Source organism: Scyliorhinus torazame, chromosome 5 (assembly GCF_047496885.1).
Source record: "Scyliorhinus torazame isolate Kashiwa2021f chromosome 5, sScyTor2.1, whole genome shotgun sequence".
Classification (NCBI taxonomy): Eukaryota; Metazoa; Chordata; class Chondrichthyes; order Carcharhiniformes; family Scyliorhinidae; genus Scyliorhinus; species Scyliorhinus torazame.
This window is the reverse complement of record NC_092711.1, coordinates 271,229,154-271,249,995: the sequence shown is the minus strand read 5'-3', so window position 1 is coordinate 271,249,995 and position 20,842 is coordinate 271,229,154. Positions and strand designations below refer to the sequence as shown.

The 20,842-nt window shown below is 45.7% G+C and overlaps 1 protein-coding gene across 11 annotated transcripts in view; it reads right to left on the bottom strand.

Annotated features, from left to right (window-relative positions):
* The window catches only part of LOC140421126 (phosphatidylinositol-binding clathrin assembly protein-like), a 249,774-nt gene extending 230,245 nt beyond the window's left edge, over positions 1-19,529 (bottom strand). For 3 of the 11 annotated variants that reach the window (XM_072505545.1, XM_072505546.1, XM_072505537.1), the window contains exon 1: positions 19,016-19,523. In XM_072505545.1, the coding sequence (XP_072361646.1) occupies positions 19,016-19,145 (130 nt within the window). In that variant the 5' untranslated portion in view covers positions 19,146-19,523. Of the gene's footprint in view, positions 1-19,015 lie in introns of all 11 variants that reach the window. The other 8 variants (XM_072505547.1, XM_072505539.1, XM_072505536.1 and 5 more) reach the window with 5 other exon arrangements.
* Between the last annotated feature and the right edge of the window lie 1,313 nt (positions 19,530-20,842).

The following is a 20,842-nucleotide window of genomic DNA, read 5'->3' as shown; positions in this document are numbered from 1 at the left end:
CGCAGACGGAAAACTCTTCCTCTCAGCCCCATTGCTCCGTCACATTTTAGAGAGAGCCCAGAACAGGACTTTTGGGACAGTCAAGGTTCGTAGTCACCATCGTTCCTCCCCCCCTGGAAATGTGAAAGCCGACGCACTGGCCAAGGCAGGTTCCAGACACAGATATTTTTGGACACCCCCCCGAAAGCACACCAGTGAGTGCAGTTCAGGTCTCACAGACAAAGATTGAGGATCTAGTGGAGGCCCAGAAGCAGGACAGCAATCTCAGGGAGATTGTAAAAGGAAACTATCCAGCACCCTATGAGAGGTTCAAAAATGCACTGACCACACATGACGGTGTGATGTTAAAAGACACCCTTTGTGGTTCCTGAACAGGACAGGAATCAATTGATTTGTTTGTTCCATGACGGTCATGGACATCAGGGAATCGATCCCACTACAGCCCATCTCAAGCAGCTTTGTTGGTGGCCGAATTTAAAGGATGATGTAAATCACTACATCGAGAATTGTCTTATCTGTGCCCAGAATAATCCGGTCAGATATGCCAAAAAGGCTCCGCTCAGCCACACCCGACCCGTTAATAGCCCCTGGACTAACTTCCAGATCGATTTTATAGGACCATTGCCCCCTTGCAGGAATGGCTATAAATATGTACCTGTGGTGATTGACACATTACAAAATGGGTGGAAGCATTCCCAGCCCGCACAAACACTGCAAAAACCACAGCCAATATTTTGACCCACCACATCTTTACAAGAAGGGGACTCTCCCACAGCATTGAATCAGACCAAGTTTCCATTTTACGGGACGTATCATGCAGAACGTCCTCACGATATTTGGCATCACCCAAAAATTCCACATAGCATACCACCCACAGTCGAGTGCTATCGTGGAGCACATGAATCGGACCCTAAAATCCACCCTCAGAAAAATGGTCCAGCAAAACACCACTACTTGGGATTCAGTCCTCGTTTTTGCGTAATACAATTTTAACTTCCACAGGTTACACCCCACACACCCTCATGACCGGACGCCCCATGAAAGGCACAGAATTTTTATTAGGTTTAGACTTCACCAGCCCCGAGGTGACGGCCCTCACAGACGAGAAAGCAGTAGAGCAATTAGTGGAAAATGTTAAAACGGCTCAGCTAGCAGCCACAGTGAAATTGGGCACACAAAAGAAACAGAGCAAGGCTTGTTTCGACAAGACAGTGCATGCGACTGAGTACAGTATAGGACAAGTCATGCTCTCCAAAGATGTGCAGGTTAGATAGATTGGCCATACTAAATTGCCCCTTTAGTGTCCAAAAGGTTAGGTGGGGTTACAGGGATAGGGTGGAGTTGTGGGGGCTCTTTCAGAGGGTCGGTGCAGATTTGATGGGCCGAATGGCCTCCTTCTGCACTGCAGTGATTCTATTATTCTCCTTTCAGTAACGGGAGGTTAAATTAAAATCTAAATCTAAAGCTAAAGGGATAGCCCATTCAACTCTCAAAGCCTGTTCCATCATTCAATTAGATCAGTTAAATTTGCACCTCAACTCCAATTCTTTGATACCTATACTTTACTGATTTCATCCCTGAGAAGTCTAGTTTTTATTTTACACCCCATTGCTCTGATTCGGCCCTCAGGGCAAAGGATTCTCAGCACCTACTGTATTAGACTCTTTTATCATTTTAAGTGCCTGAAATACATCAACCAGCAACCTCTGAACACAAAGGAATACAAGTTTATGTACCCTGTCTTGTATTAACTTCGTGAAACATCAGGTTTGTGAATCTGTGCTGTACCCATCCCATTCAAAGGTCAATAACTTTTCCTGGAGGTGTGGCATCCAAAACGGAATGCAATCAGATGAGGTATGACCACGGTTCTTGTCCCCCTCCCCTTACAACCATCACTCCATCTTCAACCTCCCCATGCTCTCTAAAATTCTTTTCTTTTTTAAAAATATTTTTATTGAAGCATTTGCAAAATGTTTATAACAACAAAACAAAACAATAATAACATAAATGAAATGAAAATGAAATGAAATGAAAATTGCTTATTGTCACGAGTAGGCTTCAATGAAGTTACTGTGAAAAGCCCCTAGTCGCCACATTCCGGTGCCTGTTCGGGGAGGCTGGTACGGGAACATCAACATGGTAAACTAGACATTTCTCACCCAACCCCTTCTGTACATCCCTTAACCATATTGCACCTACCCGCCCCCCCCCCCCCCCCTTCAGAATGCTGCTTCTGCTGACATATTAATTTTCCCCGAGAAAGTCGCCGAACGGCTGCCACCTCCGAGAGAACCCCAGCATTGACCCCCTCGAGGCAAACTTTATTTTCTCCAGCTTGAGAAACCCAGCCATGTCACTGACCCGAGCCTCCACACTCGGGGGCTTTGAGTCCTTCCACATTAAAAGGATCCGTCTCCGGGCTACTAGGGAGGCAAAGGCCAAAACGTCAGCCTCTTTCACTCTCTGAACTCCCGGGTCTTCTGATACTCCAAAGATCGCTATCTCTGGACTCGGCACCACCCGCGTACCTAGCACCATGGACATTGCCGTGGCAAACTCCTGTCAGAATCCTCCAAGCTTCGGGCATGCCCAAAACTTGTGAACATGGTTTGCTGGGCTTCCCGCACATCTGTCTTCTACTCCGAGAAACTTGCTCATCCTCGCCGCTGTCATGTGTGCCCGATGTACCACCTTAAACTGCATTAGACCGAGCCTAGCACATGATGAGGAGGAATTAACCCTGCTTAGGGCGTCCACCCACAGACCCGCCTCTAACTCCCCACCTTGCTCCTCCTCCCACTTGCCCTTCAGTTCCTCCACCGGGGTCTCCTCCGCCTCCAACAACTCCTGATAGATATCCAACACTTTCCCCTTCCCCACCCAGGTACCGGACACAACTCTGTCCGGTATCCCCCGTAGCGGGATCAGCAGGAAAGTCAACACCCGTTTCCTCAGAAAGTCCCGGACTTGTAAATATCTGAAACCATTCCCCGACGGCAGCTTGAACTTGTCCTCCAGCGCCTACAGACTGGGAAAACTCCCATCTATGAATAGATCTCCCATCCTCCTAATTCCTACTCTCTGCCTACTTCGGAACCCGCCATCTATCCTGCCCGGTGCAAACCTGTGGTTGTTGCAAATCAGGGTCCAGACTGATGCACTCTCCACTTTCTTATACCTCCTCCATTGCCCCCAGATCCTCAATGCTGCCACCACCACCGGGCTAGTGGAGTACCGGGCCAGCGAGAACGGCAGAGGTGCCGTTACCAGTGCTCCCAAACTGGTGCCTTTACATGACGCCGCCTCCATCTGCTCCCATGCCGACCCCTCCCCATTACCTACTTTCTAATCATCGCTATTTTCGCTGCCCAGTAGTAGTTGCAGAGGTTCGGCAGCGCCAACCCACCCTCCCCCTGACTGCGCTCGAACAACATTTTCTTCACCCGCGGGGTTTTATTCGCCCATACAAAGCCCGAAATAATCTTGTTTACCCGCTTGAAAAAAGCCTTAGGGATGAAGATGGGAAGGCACTGGAAGACAAACAAAAATCTGGGGAGCACTGTCATTTTCACAGTCTGTACCCTCCCCGCCAGCGATAGCTGGAGCATGTCCCATCTTTTAAAGTCCCCCAATGCCTCCCATTTCCAAGCCACCTGTATTCCCAGGTAGCGAAAGCTCCTCTCTACCATCCTGAGTGGCAGCTCCTTCAGTCTCCTTACCTGCCCCCTTGCCTGGATCACGAACAATTCACTTTTTCCCACGTTCAATTTATACCCCGAAAAACTGCCAAATTCCCCCAAGATCCGCATAACCTCCCTCATCCCCTCCACTGGGTCCGAGATGTACAAGAGCAGATCGTCCGCATACAGCGGAGCCCGGTGCCCCCCCCCGCCGAACCAGCTCCTGCCACTTTCTTGATGCTCTGAGCGCCATGGCCAACGGCTCTATAGCCAGAGCGAACAGAAACGGGGAGAGGGGCCACCTCTGCCTCGTCCCTCGTTGTAGCTTAAAGTACTCCGACCTCAGCCGGTTTGTGCATACTCGCTACCGCCGCCTGGTAGAGCAATCGATGAAGCCCTCCCCAAACCCAAACCTTCCCAGCGTCTCCCACTCCACCCGATCAAAAGCCTTCTCCGCGTCCATCGCAACCACCACCTCCGCCTCTTCTCCTTCTGAGGGCATCATAATTACATTCAAAAGCCTCCAAACATTAGCATTGAGCTGTCTACCCTGAACAAATCCGGTTTCGTCCCCCCCCATCACCCCCGGACACAGTCTTCTACCCTAGTGGCCAAAATCTTAGCCAGCAGCTTGACATCTATGTTCAAAAGCGAGATCAGCCTATATGACCCACATTGCTCCGGGTCCTTTCCTCGTTTAAGGATGAGCGAAATAGAGGCCTGCGACATCGTTGGGGGGAGGATTGCCCTCTCTTTAGCCTCATTAAAGGTCCTCATCAGCAGTGGGCACAACACCTCTGAGAACTTCTTATAGAATTCCACCGGGTAACCATCCGGCCCCGGAGCCTTGCCCGACTGCATGCCCTCCAGTCCTTCTACAATTTCCTCTGGCCTCAAATCGGGGCCACCAGCCCCTCCACCAGGTCCTCCTCCACCCTCAGGAACATAAACTGATCTAGGAATCGCTTGATCCCTTCTATACCATGCGGGGGTTCAGACTCTCATAATTTACTATAAAGTTATTTTAAAACGTCATTTCCCACCCCCCCGGGTCCAATACCATGTCGCCCTCTCTATTCCTTACCCCCCCAATCTCCCTGGCCGCTTCTCTCTTCCTAAGCTGGTGCGGCAACATCCTGCTCGCCTTTTTCCCATATTCGTAGACCGCCCCCCCTTGCCCTCCTCAACTGCTCCACCACCCTCCCCGTGGTCAACAACTCAAACTCTGCGTGTAGTTTCCGACGCTCCCTCAGGAGCCCAGCGTCCGGGGCCTCTGCATATCTGCTATCCACTCGAAGTATCTCCACCACTAGTCTCTGCTCGTTCCACCTTTTCTCTATGGGACCAAACCTCAAAATTAGTTCTCCTCTTACAACTGCTTTCAGAGCCTCCCAAACTACCGCTGCTGATGCCTCACCCGTATAGTTTGTATCCAGGTAATTCTGAATGGACTTATTCACCCGCCTGCAAACCGCTTCGTCCGCTAACAACCCGACATCCAGCCTCCACAGCGGGCGCTGCCCTCTCTCCTCACAACCGCAAATCCACCCAATGTGGGGCATGATCGCCGAATATTCCGTCCCTGCCAGCTTAGGAATTAGTGCCCTGCTTAGAACGAAAAAAATCAATGCGGGAGTAAACTTTATGGACATGAGAAAAAAAAAAAAACCTCCTTCGCCCTCGGCTGTTCGATGTCCACGGGTCTACCCCCCCACCATCTGCTCCATAAATTCCCTCAACTCCTTTGCCACGGCTCGCTTTTTTCCAGTCCTGGACTTTGACCGGTCCAGATCGGGATCAATGACCGTGTTAAAGTCTCCCCCCATGATCAAGCCATGATACTCTAGGTCCGGGATCTTGCCTAACACCCGCCTCATAACTCCCACATCGTCCCAGTTCGGAGCGTATACGTTTACAAGCACCACCCGTACACCCTCCAGCTTCCCACTCACCATAATATATCTATCCACCTTGTCTGCAACAATTCTTCCAGCCTCAAACGCCAGCCGCTTGCTGATCAATATTGCTACCCCCCTGGTTTTGGAGTCCAGCCCAGAATGAAACACCTGACCAATCCACCCCTTTCTCAATCTCGTCTGATCAATAATCTTTAGATGTGTCTCCTGAAGCATTGCTACGTCTGCCTTCAGCCCCTTTAAATGAACGAAATCACGAGCCCTTTTGACCGGCCCATTCAAACCCCTCACATTCCACGTAATCAGCCTGGACGAGGGGCTGCCACCCACCCCATGCCGACTAGCCATAACCTTTTTTTGGCCAGATCAGAGCCCGCACCCCCGCTTCCTCGAGCTCCCCCACAAGCAGCCACCGCCCTCGACATCCCTTTCGTTCGCTGATAATAGTTCCTCCCGTCGGCGAAGCAGCCTCCCACTCTTTCCCCTCCCCCACCCCACACATGCACACAACAGTCCCCGAAACCTAATCCCCCCAGGTCAAGCACCATCTTAGCACATGTGCACCACCCACCACGCTTCCGAGAGTCAGCTGACCCATGCTGACCCCGACTGCCTCCGCCCTTGATGCCAAACAGTCTGGCTCCCTATTGTTCGAACCCCTCTCCCGACATGCATAAACCATTTAAAAACATCACAGTCCCCAGTAAACAACCTCAAGTAAAAGAAATTAACATAAACCAATGAAGAAACAATCGCTTGAAACCAGACCCAACCTCCCACAGAATAGCACCAACTTCAGGGCTCCCCTCCCCCTCCGCATCCAATCTCTGCAAAAACAAAGTACCCTCAGACCACCACCCCAGCCCAATACGTAACCCAGAACCCCATACAGTCTTATTTGAATTGATATAAGAATTACAAAAATTACAAACCGCCGCCACATAACTCCTTCAAGGCTTAAGTGTCCTTTAAGGCGCTTCCAACTTCTTTTCTTTGATAAAATACCATACATCGCCCGGTGCCTCAAAGTAAATGTGCCGGTCTTCGTGCGTAACCCACAACCGCGCTGGATACAGCATCCCGAATTTCACCGCCTTCTTGAAGAGGATTGCCTTCACCCGGTTAAACTCAGCACGTCTCTTGGCCAGGCCCGCTTCCAGGTCCTGGTAGATGCGCACCTGACTGTTCTCCCATCTGCTACTCCGCTCCTTCTTGGTCCACTGCAAGACGAGTTCTTTGTCCGAAAAGCGGTGGAAACGCACCACCCTGACCCTCAATGGGTCATTCGCCTTCTGCTTCCTTGAGGGTTCGATGCGCTCCGTCCACTTCCAGGGGCCGAGAAAACGCCCCAGGTCCCATCAGCGTCTCCAGCATGCTCGCCACTTATGCTCCCGCATTCGACCCATCAATTCCTTCAGGGAGGCCAACCATCCTGAAGTTCTGCCTCCTGGACCGGTTCTCCAGGTCCTCCAACTTCTCCTGCATTCTCTTGTGGTGCTCATCCAATGCATCCACCTTGTGCTCCAACACGGTTAGATAGTTCTTCTGGCTGGACAACTTCAGCTCAATTTCTTGTATCGCTTTCCCTTGGGCCGCTTGATTCAAAACCACTTGATCGATCGCAGCCTTGATCGGGTCCAGCATTTCCTTTTTTAGCTCAGCGAAACAGTCCTTAAAGAACTTTATCTGCTGCTCCTTAGGCCACTGAGCCACCGCTCCCTGCTCCTGACCCTCCGCCATGCTGCGCCGCAGTATCAGCTCCGACTGCTTCACTCTATCCGGGCTGAGCCTTTTCACACGGCCACTTCTAGTCCAATTAGCCATACATCGGAGGGGGAATCCTTCTTAATATCGTCCACGACACCGATCTATCCCTTAAAGTCCGAGAAAAGTCAGGAAAAAAGGTCCGAAAGTCCGTTTCAGGCAGGAGCAATCGAATGTGCGACCTACTCCTCCATGGTCGCCGCTCTCTAAAATTCTTGAGTGCAGTCACCTCCCAAATCTCTCCCAAGCTTTCCTACAACTTCCAGGTTGCTGCTACAGTTGGAACCAGTTTTCTGCCCCTGCCACAATAACGAAACATCTTTAAATAAAATTATAAATAACATCCTCTATGACTGCGACCATGGTGATTCTACTGCAATCTTAAACTCCCTTCAACTTTTGATATGGCTGACTATATCCCCTTATCCCCATTATTCTGCTTCAGTCCACCTGTTGCTGAAATACTCTTCCATATATTTGTCACCTCTGGACTTGACTGTTCTAACACACTTCGGGCTGGTTACACATTCTCCACATTGTCCTTGAACTTGCTGGAGCATTACTGGAGTCTGGAGTCACATGTAGGCAAGACAGGTGAGGGTGGCGGTTTGCATTCCCCAAGAACATTAATGAACTAGATGTTTTTTTACGTCAATCAACAATGGTTAGGGATGGGAGATAAATGCTGGATCAGCCAGCATGAATGAATAAAAATAAACAGCTCACAGCAATTTCCAAGTAAACAAAGTCTCTAAAAGACCAAATGTTTTGTCTGTATCTTCTGCAATGCACGAGTTAAGCAAAGTCTAATGATAAATACACCTGTTGTGTACCTGCCACACCCTCTTGTCATCTCAGAAGGTGGAAACTATCACATAGACAGAGCACTTTATACAAGCTAACACCACAATAATTGACAAGTAGAAAGATCAACACTATACCAGTATATTAATCAAAGATATATTGTTAATAATTATTATTATTAATATCACAAGTAGGCTTACATTAACACTGCAATGAAGTTACTGTGAAAATCCCTTAGTTGCGACACTACAGCACCTGTTCGGGTACACTGAGGGAGAATTCAGAATGTCCAAATTACCTAACAGCACTTCTTTCGGGATTTACGGGAGGAAACCGACGCAGACACAAGGAGAACGTACAGACTCCGCACAGACAGTGACCCAAGCCGGGAATCGAACCTGGGACCCTGGCGCTGTGAAGCAACAGTGCTAACCACAATGCTACTGTGCCGCCAAAAGAATGCGTTATGTTGACTACTTAAACAGTTAAGAGATTTTCAATTTCTTTGATTGTCGTCATGAAAATTCACTTTAGGGATATGACTCGTTCGTTAAATCTTGAATAAAATGAATGATAACAATAAAATAAACACACAGGTGGGTGCAGACAGGAGGTAAATGGCCTCCTTCTGCACTGTAGGGATTCTATGATCAAAGGCCCTTCCTACCTGGTTCAATAATCTTTATACCCTTATTAAAAAGTCTGCTTTTAAGGTTCACCTCCCAAGATTGGTGTGCACAAGGCGTATTTCTTCAGATCACTATTTTTACCCCTTTATCCCATGCTGCTGCCACATGGGTAGAAAACACACAAAAAAAAACTCACTGGGTCCGAATTCGGCATCCGTTGGATGTGCGCAATCCAGACCCAGAAGCAGACGAGAAATGCACTTCCGGACGTGAAACACACTGACTGGCCAATTAACGGGCAGCCATGCTGAGAAAAGTCTTAGCATTTCTAAAGGGCTCCCTCAAGGTGGACAGTTGCTGCAGAGCAGTCTTAGGGAGTTGCAGGTGTCTACAAATTAAATGTGATCAAAAAACACAGCAAGCTGTGTCTAGGCAGCACAGTCAAACACCTGACAGCAAAACTCGGGAAACCCCAGTACCCAGACACCTTTAAATATTTTATTTTAGCCCTGACATTTCATTCCACCCGGTTATCGAGATTGTAGCTAAAATGTGAAGGCCGCCTGACCAATTAGCCCGCCCGCCAATCAAAGTAGACGGACCAGGTGAAATTGCTTTTAACTGACTCCCTAATGGGCTTAATTGGTCACTTATTTATTGGTGGGCATGCTTCCCACTCAGACGCGCACCCACCGACTGAAATAGTACGTGAGTGCACAATGACATCTGGACACACGCAAGACATCTTGTGCAATTTCATGCACTTCTGGGTTAGGCATGCACCCACCGAAGCACCATAAATTCTGGCCCAGGATTAGAAGAATATTGCCTTTGATATTCAAGTACTTTCCTAAGCTACACTTTGTATTTCAGAACCAACCAAGCTGTTCCAGTACAGCTACAATAGTGGCATCTACCAGTCATGTGGCTACCACAACTTTCACAGTAACTTCATTGCAGTGTTAATGTAAGCCCACTTGTGACAAATAAAGATTGTTATATACCTGCATATAGCAGAACAAATTGAATCCAGTTAATTACCGCCCCATCAGTATATTCTCAATCAAAGAGATGGAAGGTGTCATCGTCAGAGCTATCAAGTGGCAATTAACTCACAAATGCTTAGTTTAGGCTCCCCTAGGAATGTGCAGTCCCAGACCTCATTACAGCCTTAGTCCCAAAGTGGGCAGTATTTGACCAACATTGCAGCAAGTTGAAATCATTGGTGGGAATCAGGTGGAAAATTCTCCACCAGCTGGAATCATACAGAGCACAAAAGGAAGAGAACCGTGGCTGTTGGAGACTGCTCATCTCACCCCAGGAAAATGCTGCAGGAGTTCCTCAGGTGAATGTCTTAGGACCATCTAAAGCTACTTTATCAATATCCTTCCCCATTTCCTGTTTGTTCTCAACATGCAGGCTTGGACTAACAAGTAGCAAGCAACATTCACAACACACAATTGACAGGCAATGATCATCTACAACAAGAGACAATCTCCCTTGACATTCATTACCACTACAGAGACCCCCACCATCCTAGAACTGACATCCACTAAGAGCAGGACCGAGAATTCTCTGGTGAGCAACTGAATGCCCAACTCCCTAAAGCCGGTGCACCATCTACATTGCACAGCTAGTGCTATGGAACACTTCCTTTTTGCCTGGATGAGTGCAGCTCCAACGCCCAAGAAATGTAATACCGTCAAGGGGTAAGTAGCCTGCTTGATCACCCATACACCATCTTAAAGATTCACTTCCAACCATCCAAGCAGAATGACAGGTGTGTGTACCACCTACATGCATTCTAGCGACTCACAGTGGCTCCTCCCACAGTACCTTCCAAACCCTGGCCTCTGCCACCAAGGACACGTGCAACAGGTATATGGGACCACCAAAATCAGCTGCCAGTTCTCGTTTAAGGTCAAACGTCAAACGGAAATAGAACTAAATCACCACTTGTTTTTTGTTGTTGGGTCAAAATCCAGGAGCTCCCTCCATAGCAGTAATGTTGGTACACATGGACTGCAGCAGCTCAAGAAGACAGCTCACCACCATCCTCTCAAAAGCAATTAGTCAAGGGCAATCGATGCTGATCTTTCCATTAACATCCACATCCCATGAATTAATAAAAGAAAATTGTATTCCTCAATCCATTTTTATTACCTTAAACAGCAATGCAAGAACAATATCAAAATCTCTCAAACTTTGCTTGGTTAGTAATCACAGAAATCAATCAGTATAATTACATCTGTGCCAGTGCTGTACTCCAAGAGTCATTTAGTCAAAACCCAAATTTTTGCACCCTTACCATCACAGATAACTGTGCCATCACCAAGACTACCTATTTCCACCTCTATAACATCACCTCATGTTCAGCTCATCTGCTGCTGAAAACCTCATCATGTCTTTTCTACCTCTAGACTTGACCATTCCAATATACTGTGTTGGCCTGCACTCCCCAACTTCTGTATACTGAAGGTCAGCCAAAACTCTGCTGCCTGTGTCCCTATTCACACCTAGTGCTGTTCACCCATCACTCCTGGTTAAGAAATGCCTCATTTTTATGTCATCCTTGTTTTCAAATACCTTCCATGGCCTCGTGACCCCCCCCCCCCAAAATCGCTAAAATGTCCTCCAATCCCACACCCCTCTGAAATATCTGTGTTCCTCTAATTTCGGCCTTTTGAGAATAAGTTTGTTTTGATAACAGCTTGAACACAATGGGATTTAAAATCTTTGAATGGGTTTCATGAATGAAAAGCTTTTTTCCAGTATCATGTGTATGAATAAATTGTTTTTTTCATCTGAACAAGGTTCCCGACATCTGCCCATGGTGGATACTGGGAGAATGGATACAGAGCTGGCAAGGGGAATGAGATTGCATCAAGGTTACAAGGGGAGTGGGTGATGGATGAGTTGGTGCTAGGGCTAATGAGCTTAACAACTTCTAAAACACCTGAGACTAGTCCCAAAGAACTGAGGTGTGCCTTCTAACCAACGTGCCACGGTACTCACCCATCCCTGTGGCCAGCTACAATGCGCTTCTGACTCATGCTACCTGCCTTGGTAGTGAAAATCTAACCGCAAGTTTTTGGTCATCTGTCCTATTATTCACTATTCTGCTTTTATGACACTCGTGAGGTGCCTGGAGTTTATGTTAAAGACAGCTCTATAAAGACACATTTTTGTTTTTGTAACAGCTCTTCAAAACTTCAAACTTCTCAGAAAGAACATTACAGCACAGGAACAAGCCCTTCGGACCACCAAGCCTGTGTCGATCCAGATTTCTTATTTAGACCTACGACTTATTGCCCAAATGATCTGTATCCCTCCATTCCCCGCCCATGTGTCTATCAAGGTACATCTTAAACGTTGCTATCATGCCTGCCTCCACCAGCTCCACTGGTAACATGTTCCAGGACCCACAACCCGCACAACTCCCCTAAACTTTCCCGTTCTCATCTTGAACCCGAGACCTCTGGTAATTGAGTCTTCCACCATGTCTATACCGCTCGTAATTCTGTAGACCTCAATCGGGTCACCCCTCAGCCTCCGTCTTTCCAACAAAAACAATCAGAGCTTATTCAACCTCTCATCATAGCTAACACCCTCCAGACCAGGCAACATCCTGGTAAACCTTCTTTGCACTCTCTCCAAAGCATCCACGTCTTTCTGGTAGTGTGGTGACCAGAGCTTCACGCAATATTCCAAATGTGACCTACCTAAAGTTTTATACAACTGTAACACGACCTGCCAACTCTTGTACTCAACGCCCCGGCCGATGAAGGCAAGCACGCTGGATGCCTTCTTAACCACCTTATCCACCTGCATTGCCACTTTCATGGAATTATGGACCTGAACACCCAGATTCCTCTGTATGTCAATGCTCCTAAGGGTTCTGCCATTTACTGTATAATTCACACCTGAATTTGATCTTCCAAAGTGCATCACCTCACATTTGTCCAGATTGAATTCCATGTTCCATTTCTCTGCCCAACTCTCCAATAAATCTATATTTTGCTGTATTCTCTGTCAGTCCCCTTGACTATATGCCTCTCCACCTATCTTAGTGTCATCTGCAAATTTGCTAATCAGACCATCTACATTTTCCTCCAGATCATTTATATATATTACAAACAGTGATCCCAGCACTGACCCTGTGGAACACTACTAGTTACAGACTTGCATTCAGAAAATCTCCCTGCCCTGTTACCCTCGGTCTCCTGTTGCCAAGCCAGTTCTTTATCCATCTAACTAGCACACCCCGAATCCGATGCAACTTTTCCTTTTGTACCAGTCTGCCACGAGGGACCTCGTCAAAAGCTTTACTAAAGTCCATGCAGATGACATCCACAGCCTTTCCCTCATCAATTAAGTTTTTTGAGGAGGTGACAAAATTAAGATATGACCTTCCCCGCAGAAAACCATGTTGCCCATCACTAACAAGTCCATTTGCTTCCAAATGTGAATAGATCCCGTCCCTCAGTATCTTCTCCAACAACTTCCCCAACAGCTCCAGTGGAAAAGGCCTGAACTTCAAGTCTTTCTTCAAAATTCCAATTTTGCAGGTACATAACATCCTGCTATTATACCTTTTCCAATGATATTATCTCTTTCCTAAATTGGGATGTCCAAAGCAGTATACAATTTGCCACATGGACAAAAGATCTTCTACAATTCAACAGTGGCCTCTTGCTTTTATATTCGATTCCCCTCAATACAATATAAAGTTTTCATTTGTCCCTTGTACAGTGTTATCTACTCGCACTGCCACCTTTAAAGGCTTGTTCTTCTACATACTAAGGTACCTCCATTCACCTCTATTTAAAAATCTTACCTGTTAAAAGTACATTTTATTTCCTGTATTCTAACTTCAAGATGGATTAGTTCATATTTCTCTCTATTGGACTGCACCTGTCACTTATCTGTCTGTAAACGTCCTCATCACAATTTCTCACATATCTAATTTCATATAAGCAGGTTTTAATATTGCCTGAATATTTCTAAATCTAGAGAATTTATGATTGGTACCAAAATAAGAGAAAGTCGAAGCCCTTCGGAATCCAATATTTTTCCAGTTCATTTATCCATTTCATTACTTTTTGAACTATCTATCCATTTAGCCACATTCACCTTAATAATATGTACAGGTCGAGTATCCTTTATTCGAAATGCTTGACGCCGAGAGTGTCTCAGATTCTGGAATACCAAGCTGCAAATGACTCTCAAACATTGCTCCGAGTCGCCTATCGGTGCCAAGTCTGATGGGGGGGTAGGCAGCTTCTCTCCCAACAGGGAATCAGGACCGGGATAAATATTTTTGGTTCAACAACCTCTAGCCGTCAATTGGAAGGATACATACACGCATGTGTGTTCGGCCACAGGAACAATATCAACAGTGCTAGAACAGCCAACATTGAAGACTCGGAGTTGTGAAACGTCGCATAGCTAGTGGATCTCAGGTGAACAACATGTTAATGTTTTACTAGAAACACTATTTTGGCGCTCGAAAATAAGTGTGGATTTCAGAGCTTTTCGAACAAGGCATACTCAACCTGTACTATCTTTTAACACAATATTTAATACTGTATCGAATACGCATGAAAATCTCAATAAACTACATTAACCCCATTTTCCTCTTACATCTATAGAATATTCTGAAGAACAGTCAAGTATGACTTGTTCATTAGAAATCTACACTGACAGGACCAAATTAACTGACATTTCTCCAACAGTAACTAATTTTGTCTCATATTATATAGATTGTGATCCTACAGACCTCTGGCATAACTTTCCATGGAATTTTGATTTTAGTCAGGCCCTCTTCCTTCAGAATCTTTGGATACAAATATACAGGTGCCAACCATAGACTACATCATCCGCAGCCTAAAGTTAATCCAGTCACTTCAGAGTGACAGAAAATAAATCTCCATCTGTCAAGTTGCATGTATTAGCACTTTCAAACATGCTCCAATCTTCAAAGCATCATTACCGTAATTGATTTTTGAACAGTGATCTTTGCCCCTTTCCCACAGCCTTCCGTTTTTAAAAAGGATGGAAAAGCTTTAATTTCACTATATTTGCTTTTAAAATATCCTAATTTCCAGTAAGCAACTACAATTGCCTTACAACATCCATCTTCAGAAGCTGCCATTACATTGCAAGTCCCTAATAAATGACAAAAGAAAACAAGATATCCAGCTACATCACATAACAGAATCTTTCCCATGTGCAACCTCAAATGCAGATTTCAGGTTTTAAGAAAATTGATACTGTAACATTTTCTTGGGTCACACACATTGCAACAATATCAATCTTAAAATCAGCAAACTGAGTATTTGTAGGTACAGATGAGAAAATAACTTTCAATGTCAGAATGTAGTACGAGTGCATTACAAACTCGGAGATGACCTCTTCACAGTGATTCTCAATAGGTTTTCGGGACAGTATTTGAAGGTGCAATTTAGCCAACAGCTAGGATGGCAGCAAAATTTAACAAGTGATCAGGTGTATCTCAAGTTTAAAGAACTAGGCGACGGCATGGTGGCGCAGTGGTTACTACTGCGGCCTCACAGCACAGAAGACCCATGTTCGATCCCGGCCCCAGGTCACTACCCATGTGGAGTTTGCACATTCTCTGCGTGGGTCACAACCCAACCCACAACCCAAAGATGTGCAAGATAGGTGGATTGGCCACGCTAAATTGCCCCTCAAGAAATAAGAAAAAAAAGTTTGGAGAACTGAGCACTCATCACTTTATTCTCCGGAATACGTTTGACGTGCCATTGTATTAACACCACTTTCTGCAAAGGTTTATGACTGAAAGACTGAGTGGGATTTTCCAGCTGTTCCCGTTGGTGGGATCGTCTGATCCTGCCATTGGCAGCCCTCTGCCGTGAATTCCCCGGCAGCAGAGTGTGCGAATAACAGGAAAAACAATTGTTGACAACAGCGGGACTGGAAGATCCCTCCGCCGGCTAATGGGCAGCCTCAACAAAAGATGCAGGGGTCCGTGGAAAATCCCTGCCAATGTTTCCCATTTTTCCACTGATGCTGCCTAATCTGCTGAGCATTTCTAACATTTTCTGTTTTTGTTTCAGATTTCAGATCCTGCTGTATTTTATTTCTCAGCAAGACATCAGATGATAGTATCCTAAAGCTTAAAGACATTTTGAACAAAGCTTAGACATGCATTGAAAAGGTTTAACAATTAGATTCAAATATACTGTGTGATGCTCCTAGAGGTATTTGGACACCTTCCTCAAATATAGAGATCCTGCTGAACAAAGTTGGGAAAAACAGAATCAAGGTTACTGTGATACCAGTTTGCCTGATATTAAGATTCAAACATCATGACAAACAGCACCCTTGATAACTTAGTAGAGTGCAACCAGCACCTAGATTCAAAAACCAATTTCTTAAAAGGAAACAGCATCATTTGGCAAACAACTGAAGGTGGCATGGTGGCACAGCTGCCTCACAGCGTCAGAGATCCAGGTTCGATTCTGACCTCAAGTGACTATACGTTATCCCAGTGTCTTCATGGGTTTCCTCCAGGTGCTCCTGTTTCCTCCCAAAGTCCAAAGATGTGCAGGTTAGGTGGATTGGCCATGGTAAATTGCCCCTAGGTGGGGTTACAGGGAAAGGGCGGGGGATTGAGCCTAGGTAGGGTGCTCTTTCAGAGGGTTGGTGTAGATTTGATAGGTTGAATGGCCTCCTTCTGCACTGTAGGGATTCAATTATTCTGTAAATATGGGGGGGGGGGGGGGGGGGGGAGAGAGGAGGAGGAGGAGGAGGAGGAGGAGGAAAGAGAAACCCAGACTTGTAGGAACAGGAGACAGGATGAATGAATGTGTCAAGTCAATGACCTAGCATAATACCAATGAAATTTCAGTTTTTGTTTATGCCTGAGGAAGGTAAAGGGAAAGCCAACGTATTAACTGAGAAAGTCTGGAAAAATGTTTTAACGTGCAGTAGACATCATAGTTACTTATTATTTTGGCCAATAATTATGGAATTATTCTTGTTGATATCTTGGGGTGGTACGGTAGCAGTGTTTAGCACTGTTGCTTCACAGCACCAGGGACCCAATTCCCTTCTTGGGTCACTGTGTGGAGTCTGCATGTTCTCCCAGTGTCTGGATGGGGTTCCTCAGGGTGATCTGGTTTCCTCCCACAATTCTCGAAAGACTTGCTTGTTAGGTGAATTGGACATTTTAAATTCTCCCTCAGAGTACCAGTTACAGGCGCCGTGTGTGGAGTAGGGGATTTTCACAGTATGCAACAACAACAAAAAAAAAAATCTTTCAACTGCATTCCGACAGCTTTTGGAATAAATATCATGCTTCACATTGTAAGAGCCTTGTATCATCATGCTGTGTATTCATTTATATGGTATTGAAATTGTGCAAGGTGCATACATCCTGACCAAAAGGTTTAGTTCCTTCTCTGCCAAAATTCTACATCAACAGTTCCCATTCAATTTTGCAATGTTACCAGTCACAGTGCAGTTGCAGTCTTTGCTAACTTGGTAGTTGTGAAAGGAGTGTCTGAAGTCTCTCACCCAACTCCACTGACTTCTTGTACATATAAAAAACACTCATGAACTGTGAGCATCACTGCAGCCAAATTACAGCAGCATTCATGACTTTGAGACTACAGTCTTCCCAGAGTCATGTGGCAGTTATTTCCTTGTAATCCTCACAGCCCCACATACAAAATGATCGCACACAGTGGGGCAACAATTGCTTCTCAGGATAAGTGTCAATTTTAAAACTGCATTACACCTTTACAAATGAAAAGAGTAGGCTAAAAATCTATCAGAGAGTGAATCTTTTTTCACTTCCATTAATTGCAATCACGGAACCAGATGTGCCGTACAAATTTGTGAAATGGATTGAGTACATCCATCCAAACTTCCTTCTATAGAAGGGCACACTGGTCCTTTAATGTTGACAACATGAACCTCCTCTTTCCCATAAACCAATACCAGCAACTTATTTGTGAACACTGAAACAAGTTCCAACTTCCTTGATTCTTAAAATTCAATGTACAATTCAAATCCCCCGGTGATATACCCATTTTGTATTTTCACCAAATGTTCTTTTTTAAGATATTAGCTGGGACAACTTAGCCTATATTTTCATCTACGACTTGCCAACAAAGTGGTCTTGTGGTGTAGTAGATAGTATCTCTACCTCTGACCCAGAAACTCCAGGTTTGAGTTCCACCTCAGAACTTGTTAGCCAAGTTCATAACGCAGCCAAATGGGTTGATTGTCAAACATGAAAATGCTTGCAACACACACCAATGGCAGGAGCAGGAAAGATTCCTGGTCAGCCATGTGTTGGAAAGAAAGTTGGAGCCTCTACCATCACTATGTGGAGCTCCAGACTACAGCATGCATGTAAAATGCATGTTCCCACAGCAACTCAGACTCGTGAGTAATCTAGAGCACACCGCCACTTACCAAATATACTATTCAAGTTCTATCTTACTCTTGTTAATGGATTGCTAAAGTTTAACTATTTTTCTGGGAAATGTGCTGTCTTAACCTGGGTTTAGCTTTACCCTCAGTCCACATTGATTCCAAGGGTTGCTTCAAAAATCTGCATAATAGTGCACAAGCCCTCCTTTTAATGTTACATTCATTCCACAGGTGGCAGTGTGTCAGGGCTACTGGTAAATTTTCCCTTATTTCAAACTACACTCTGTTACAGTGCAATGCCCAGGTTCTGTTTTACACAGAACTGAGAGAAACATTAAGAGGATAATTCGTGTGCAATCAAAAGATGATATGTTGAATAACTGAAGATAAAGTCACACATTAAAAAGTTTCAACTTTTGGAAGAAATAATAGAGTTCCGCAACAAATTATGGACAGTTGATAGACCTAGTCTTATTCCAACTCAGTCCAAGTTTACCTCCAATTCTCACACCAAGCAGGACAATCATTCTCTGAATAACAAGAGTCTGCGATGTTTGCTCCTCCTCGGATGTTGCAATCGGAAGGAGATTTAGGAGGAAGACAAGTACGAGTGAAACTAAATTTTAGAGGGTACTTGGGGTTTTTTCACAAACTCTTCGTTTGACCAGTCTGTTTTTTTTATAGATTAAAATAACTAGGAAACTAGTAAGTGCAAGGACATTAAATCAGGGAGAAAAACGGTCACTTAGCAACTGGAAGGCCTGTCTCCCACCCCTTCCCTTGAAGTACTCACAATCAAGGTGCTTCTTCTTGGGGCCCATCACTTCGTGTGTAGTGGCTTTACAGGCCGCCTTGGTAACAGCTGAGCCGGTGACACTGTGCTGGGCCGCGGTGATCCGGTCTGTGATCGACTGACCCGACATGATCCAATACTACGAGGCTTCCTCAGGTACAGTGAGGCGACACAAAAAAAATCTTCAGGAAATCCCTTCCCGTCCCGTCCCCCCCTACTCCACACACAAACTATATATATAAGACACTGACAATGAACGTGAATTGAACAATTTGAGGGAAGGAGTTTTTAAAATTACACGTTTTCCCCTAAAAAAGCCATGCAAACGACCCCCCCCCCCCCGGCCGAAAAACCGTTTTTCTTTTTATCCTCGGAAAACTCGAAGCAGCGTGATTAACCGACAGAACGGATGCGATTTTCACACATGTCTGATTTGAGAGGAGTATTTGACGGGACTCCCGGTGATATTTTCCGACTCCCCTTCCTCCCCCCCTCCCACCGCCCGCCCGGCTTTTCTTCCGCCTTCTCGGGCGGGCACTGAGCGCCAAAATGGCGGCGGCGCTGGGAGCTGCTTTGTCAGGTGATGGAAACCACAGGCAGGGATTAAGGTGGAACTGCAGCAACTACTCAAAATAACTCCTTCTCTCAGGTTCGGCTGCCGCGAGCGTGCACTATATTCCTTCCATGAGAACATTTTTTAAAAGAAAGTAATAAAGTTATTCAGTCGTTTGTTTTCATTCAGTGTTTCAAATTGGTGGGGACGAGGCTCAATTGCGAATTGGGTCTAGTCCAGTACTTTCTAAATGGGACAGTGATTTTATCCAAAACGTGTTGATAACCATGCAGCAAGATACTTAAGAATCACAGTGATGGTTTTTGGGGAGGGGGAGGGGGAGGGAGGGGGGAGAGGGTGAGTGGCACCACTAAATAGTGAAACATAATGGAGGCAGAAATGACATGTGGTTGCACTGCTTTTCCATCCTGTTCTGCACGATGGCTCAGTGTCAATTACAGTGATATTCAACTATGTACAAGTGCATAATATACAGGGTGATCAACTCATGAAAAAAGTAAAATGAGATGCTTGGACTATGGCACTGAGGGTGGGGTATGGGGGGGGGGGGGGGGGGGGAGCTGATGACCATCAGAACAGTGACTGCTGCGTACGAATGAGGTGGGAGCAGTTGGTATGCGTGAGAGGGGAGGAGGTCTTGAGACCGTAATAACAAGCGCTGGGGATTTGGAATCAAAGAACACCTCGTCTTGTTGAGCCCACTTACCATCTCTCTTGACTTTCAGTCCCATTTGAATCACTAACACTTACCCTGGAGGCTCCCAGGATCATTCTCTCACAAGCTGTCCTAGAAATAAGGGACAAACAGACAAAATAAGGATCAACAGCACGGTGGTGCAGTGGTTAGCACTGCTGCCTCACGGTGCTGAGGTCCTAGGTTCAATCCCGGCTGTGGGCCACTGTCCGTGTGGAGTTTGCACATTCTCTCCATGTTTGTGTGGGCTTCGCCTCCACAACCCAAAGATGTGCAGGTTAGGTGGATTGGCCACGCTAAATTGCCCCTTAATTGGAAAAAATGAATTGGGCACTCTAGATGTATTTTTAAAAAGGGACACCAACTTAAAATATGGAACAATCGATCACCCTGATAATATAGACTTAAGTAAAAGGTCACTTGACCAGTCAAACCATCTCCATTCGGAATCCATGCATTTACTTTCCCAATCTCCCCTAAATAGAAAAATCTAACCATGTTTGTTAAATATATTTATAATCTTCAATATGCTTGCATAAAATCTGTTGCTCATATGGTA